The sequence below is a fragment of the Photinus pyralis genome, unplaced genomic scaffold (assembly GCF_008802855.1).
Source record: "Photinus pyralis isolate 1611_PpyrPB1 unplaced genomic scaffold, Ppyr1.3 Ppyr1.4_LG4, whole genome shotgun sequence".
NCBI classification, from domain to species: domain Eukaryota; kingdom Metazoa; phylum Arthropoda; class Insecta; order Coleoptera; family Lampyridae; genus Photinus; species Photinus pyralis.
In genome coordinates this window covers 6,113,188-6,119,187 of record NW_022170511.1, presented here as the reverse complement: position 1 = coordinate 6,119,187, position 6,000 = coordinate 6,113,188, and the positions used below count along the sequence as shown (strand labels likewise).

Here is a 6,000-nt window from a genome sequence, read left to right as displayed (position 1 = left end):
TTTCAAAAAGATCGAATGAATTTTACTTAGTAATAACAAAGTGTTAATTTTAGAGATTACTGTTTTTACATTTTTTCCTAAAAAACAATAACAGTTGAAAATGAGCGTTCCGGACAGAAAATTTTATTCTAAACAAGTTCATTTCTAATCATTTTTTCCCTCAGAGCAATAGTTAACGAGATATTGGCAGTCAAATGTGAAAAAACACGACATTTCCCCATTTTTTCTTCGTTTTTTGTTTATAACAATATGTTCCGGGCGTTTCCGGCCGGGGGACTATGATTTTCCGATTCAGCGGATTTTTCTACATAGAATACGCTTGGTTTCGTTCAGTGAAATGACAACATCCAGTTTATACTACTTTTAGAGCTAATTTGACTGGACTATTAAGGCAGATGGATTATGACACAATAATTTATGTTATACTTGAGGTCCTAATGGTTAAAAAATAGTGGTCTAGAATTTAGGATCTGCGGTATAAATAAGTCTGGTTCCGAATAGTTCGCACCTTTGAATAACTTGGAATATTCGAGTAACTTACATATTAATAAATAATAATAACAATAATAAATGTCTTTTCTATATTAGAATAGGAGGATTGAAATAAATCCGAATTTCGAATAGTAGACTATCCAATTTCCTCAATTCAGCAATAAGATGGCCCCCGGTTTTACTAAAGAGTTGATTTTTCAAAAACGAAAATAGAGTAGCATTCATTGAAAGCTAGACGAAGTTGTAAGTTTTGAAAGTCCGTGTTTATACTCCCAAAAGTAAGAAAAAATTCGGTATAGGTATTAATAAAGTACGTCTAGTTTCATGTAAAAAGTAAATTTAAAACAAGTGCCCAATTGAAGACTAGGATCGCATACGGAAAATTGCACGAATGAGAAAGTCAAAGAAATAAGGTGTTTCTTTAATATTAAACTGGCTCTTGAATCAATAACAAAAATAGCTGCACGGTTGCATAAAGCAATTGTGTGCGCGTTACGGTTCCCATTTTTCCAAATATTTTATAAGTACCTATAATGGACGATCTAAGCCTTTGAGGTATCAAATCACTGGTAAACAACACTTGGGCTTGGTTCGGCGATTTTTGATGCAGTGTACGTTCAATCGAAGTTATTAGAATCATAGTAATGTGGGAGAATCACTTTCTAATCGTGTGGCACTTATGTGAAAGATTCGAGTGTAGTAGTATGTATACGTGGATGACGTGTTTATTTTGTGTATCTTGATTGTATGCACTTAGAAAACAAAGAGCCCGGCTACAGGTGTCGGAATATCTACGAATGCCTTCCAGTTCATCTCGCAACTGACGATGTAAACACACACAATCGAGGGAAACAGATCAGCTTTTCTGAATACAAATTTAATTTAAAATACGTGCATTTTAATATTCCTCAACTTCATGTGTGTGTCACCAGAGAAGTCGCGTGGACGGGGATGAGTGACGTCATCTTTAGCTCCAATGACTGCGATCAACCCCGAGCGCGCGAATTTTTGATTGGCGAACGTTGGAACCATGGAGGGTCGCCCCGCCTGTGCTTACAGCATCCCTTGCTAAATCTCACCCTCCTGCACCCGCACAAACTGAAGCGCCGTCGCCCCCTCATCCCCGAGTTTTTCGTTTCCACCCCGAACAGTGGAGGTTTCTGGCACGTTATTGAATTAAGCTTATCATTTGATTTCGGCGCAAGCAGACAGTCGGGTCTTCACGCGCGAATCTGCCGCTGCTCTTAAAAAACCCGCGCCAATATTATCCGTAATCGCCATAATTTGATATCAGCCTCTGATTCAATTACTCTTTAAGCCGGCCGTCAAATTCGACTAGCGAATCCATGTCTTAGCCGGATTATTAGCTTCGCTCCTTCTTCTCAAAAACATCATTTATATAACTTTACGAATATATCCACAAGTTGTTGTGAACTTCGATAATACTACTTTGTAACCACTATAAATATTTATGGAAATTAAATCGAAGGCGGATTGTTAGTGCAGTGAAGAACGTCGACAAGATTTACATTATGGACTATTCGTATTTGAATCAGGCCGCCGCCGCCGGCTTTGATTCGAGCTGCTTGCAGGCGTCCGCTATGGATCCAACGGGATTGGGAAATATGCCTTGCTCGTATGGAGATCTTACCTCGTGTAGTCAAATGTCACAAGCGGCCTACAGATATACTGCTGCAGCGGCGTCAATGGCTCGAACTTACAATCCAGCAACGGCAGGAGCTGGCGCAATGGTACATCACCCTGGCTCCACTGGATCGCAATGTGCCGTTATGGGTGGAAGACCGCACGTTCAGGACGTTCACCATCGAGCTGCCATGTTTCCGTCAACCATGAATTTACAAAGTGAGTACCATTAATACCTTCCCGTGACCGAACTTCTTGCACATTCCTCAACATAAACATCACAAGTTTTCGAGTCGCGCGTGAGAAGCACGCTGTTATCGATTCGAGAGCAAAACCGTATTGAAGGGTTGTTGTAATAACCGTTTTAATTGACAGATGTTGATTAAGATGAAGACGGGTACCTCAAAAGCATCTCGACCGCCCGCTGGAAAGCGACTGGCGAATGCCAAAGCTCAGCAGCGCTTCTTTTTCTCATTCCGGGCATTATAAGACCATAACTCAGTTGTGCTCTCGCTAACAAGGTTACACCTCGACCTTATCCACTACACTTCAACCCCCACCAGAACCGAAATTAAATAATTTAATAGCAGCGAAAGTTTATTGTGAATAATCTAGTTTGCAGGGTTCGGCGAGCGCGCTCCTCCGACTAGGCGTTTATTCGTTTTGATTTTTCCTCTTCCTCTTTATACGTGAGGAATTTTAAAGTTGTCGGTCTTTCGGCAGAGCATGCGGAGGGGTACCTTCGGTTAATGTACGATGCTGTTATTATGTATTGTATCAGGATTCCCTAGACCCGCGCACTCCTGAAGGATTGAAATCGTAATTGAGGGCGAAAGCTGTCTAAATACGTGACGTTTCCTCTCGCATTGCTTGCCGAACTTGAAAAAAACAGAGCGGGATTTGCCGCAGAATAACTCATTGGTTAAAGATAACTTTCGGAGAAAAAGTGTCACATTTAGTTAAACTTGTGTACATTGTAAAACAGAAATTTACTATATATGAAGTTTTCGGAGTGAAATGTTGCGAACCAAACCAAGAAAGAAAAGTGATGTAAATGCACATCGAATTTTTATAGTCTTTTTTACTGTCGCAACATGTAGAGTAACTTTATGCTTGAGGGAACTTCTTTTATGGCGAGGAGTAAAATTCCTTTGTCGTTTGATTGAAATATCTTAGAATATAAATCTTTTACTGCCTTTGCATATTCAATACTCGATTTCTAACTTTAGATTTACTCAAAGAAAATAAAATCAACTTTAACTTTTTATTTTTTTTATACCTACCGTTCCAAACGCTTTGTCAAAATCCAAATATAAAATTTTGACCCATAAAAAATTATAGGCGCTATAAATTTAGATTTGTAAACAAATTTTTGGGCTGACCATAAACAATTTATAAATCTTATTACCTACTGCAAGTGATTCTCAGTATCTTACTTTAATTTAAAGCAAATTAGTGTAAAAATAAAGATAACATTGCTTGCAGTTGTAGAACATAATTTCAATGCGACGGATAGTAGCCTCTTGTACGTTGAGAGTCAAAATGCGCAACACAATTATTAATGTTTCTGAAGTGCCTGAGAATCACGCAGATATGAGGAAGAAAATAATATTAATAATGTAATAATAATTATATTGATTTTTAAATGAGGATATGTTGTTCTTTTGAATGCCTGTACTTTTAATTGATACTAATTTGCGCCACAGTACTCATGAGTCATGATACAATTCTGTAGTTCATTATTTTAATTTTTTTTCCTAATTCGGCATTCCTCTCGCGCCGTTTTATAGGAAACCATGTTACACAGTTACCATTTTTGAAAATGATCTCAATTTCCTTTTCTTTTTCCCACCTCTGACAACACATGTCCAAAATAATATAAAGATTTGTACCCTATAAGTGTTAATGTAAATATTATTATTTCATTAAGATACAAAGGGAAATAAATATTAGTAGCCAAATCAAAAGTAGCTCTACTACAACTAATGACAAAAGTAGTTAAAACAGATTCACAGATTTAACAATTCTGGTAATAATCGGCGACATTGAAAATGATAACATGTGAAATACAAATATCTAACTGTTTATCATTTGGCATATGCACCCCAACCCAGAAAAATAATTGTCTATTTATGTACAGGATCGGCTATAAGATGGCACCAAACATTAGAACGCTTCCATTTAACATTATTTCACATATTTTGAGGTTAAAATTTTTTTTGACACATGGTGTTTGAGTGCGGCCGCCATCTTGAATTTTTTTTAATGGCAACTTTTTTCTCATTCTTACTCCCTTGTACGGTGTTAAATTGTGCGACGGTGTTTGGTCTCGCCCGCTCGCGCACAGTGGGTGAGCTTGAGAAATTAAATAACTATTAGTGGAAGAATACTCGTAATTGCATTTAATTAAACAAATAAATAAACAAATGAAACATAGTAGCGAGAGTCGGCGGCAAATGGCGACAGGGAACGGCAGGAACGGACGAACTCGAGCGCCACCAAGCGTAAATCTCGCGCCTGGTCGGCGGTAGCCACGGACGGGTCGGTCTCGGTAGCATCTGGGCCCTGGGGTAAACTCAACCGGAGAAACGGCAGCTCCAACAATTCTACGGGTCCAACAGATGGCGGCGGTCACTTTGGCAAAACTGAAACAAAATTATGGCAGACTCCCTATCGGGAGGGAAAGCAATAAAGCACAAATCGACGGATGCGGTGGAAAAACAAATTCATAATTGGTACTTACAAAACTTAACAGTGAAAAATGCAACTTACGACACGCAAAATGGTAAAAGATTAAACGACTGTACGGTTTCCCTAAAATTTACTCAATAAGTTAAGTTACTTACGGCAAGAATAAAAAATGACAAAAGATAATAGACTTACTTACGGTAAGTACGAAATGATAAAAGATGAAACTTACCGCAATTACAAAATGCAAAATATCCCCACAAAATCCAGGGTTTACATAATAAAGAAATCCGAATTTTGGAAGTGGAATAGAGAATTTTCAGTTCCTCGCTGTATTCAGTACTAAAGCGGTGCCAATTAATTCGGTTTTTAATTATTATTAGGCCTGTAGTTATCGGAAAAATATAAGATGGATATCGGAACGGACTTCCCGTCGTTTTAAGTGTGCTCATTTTGATACAATTCTGGACACTGTCAGCCCGTTTTATCCTGGTTGTGGCTTATTCTGGGTGTCTAAAATGGGCGTTGAAATATCAAAATATTAATTATCTCTCTTCTTCTCTTACACGAGAGCTTCCGGTGACTGTAGGAATAGTTTAAATATTCCTACCGGAACGGTCGGAAAAACATACGTACTTAGCGGCGGTACAATAATCAATTACACAAAAATGACACAGACTCCTTAGTCAAATAATTAAATTCGAGAACTCTTTCGTAACGAAGCGACAAACCCGATACCGGGTGTTCAGCAAAGCTGGTCAACATAATAAATGTACTGTGCGGTCATAACTTCAGGTAGGAACTTCGGAGCTCACATAATACAATAGTTGTGAGGAAACAAACCATTTGTATTGTGTTTTTGTCATTTACTAAACACTAAACAAGGGACAACCCCTGCTGCAACCCAAACTCTTTTGACGTACCTAGTCTGTATGTTATCAGTGTAGCACCTAAAGTGTACGGAAATAATCTTCCCCTACACAGATCCACACTGTGCACTGCATTTCCCACGGAATACGCATATGTTTTTTAGACCAAGATTTTTATTTTTGTAAGAAACAATGTACAGCTGTATTAGGTACTTCTTAAGATTTATGTCATTTAACATACTTTCACTGGAATATGATACTTGTACATGCAACCAAGTATTTGTTCTCATTATAAATAAACCACTAA

At 38.0% G+C, this 6,000-nt stretch overlaps 1 protein-coding gene across 1 annotated transcript in view; it reads left to right on the top strand.

The window, feature by feature from the left end:
* Window positions 1–1,744: 1,744 nt before the first annotated feature.
* LOC116169363 (paired mesoderm homeobox protein 2B-like) overlaps window positions 1,745–6,000 on the top strand; it is a 60,869-nt gene continuing 56,613 nt past the window's right edge. The window contains exon 1 of the mRNA XM_031485436.1: window positions 1,745–2,355. Within this exon, the coding sequence (XP_031341296.1) occupies window positions 2,025–2,355 (331 nt within the window). The 5' untranslated portion in view covers window positions 1,745–2,024. The remainder of the gene's footprint in view (window positions 2,356–6,000) is intronic.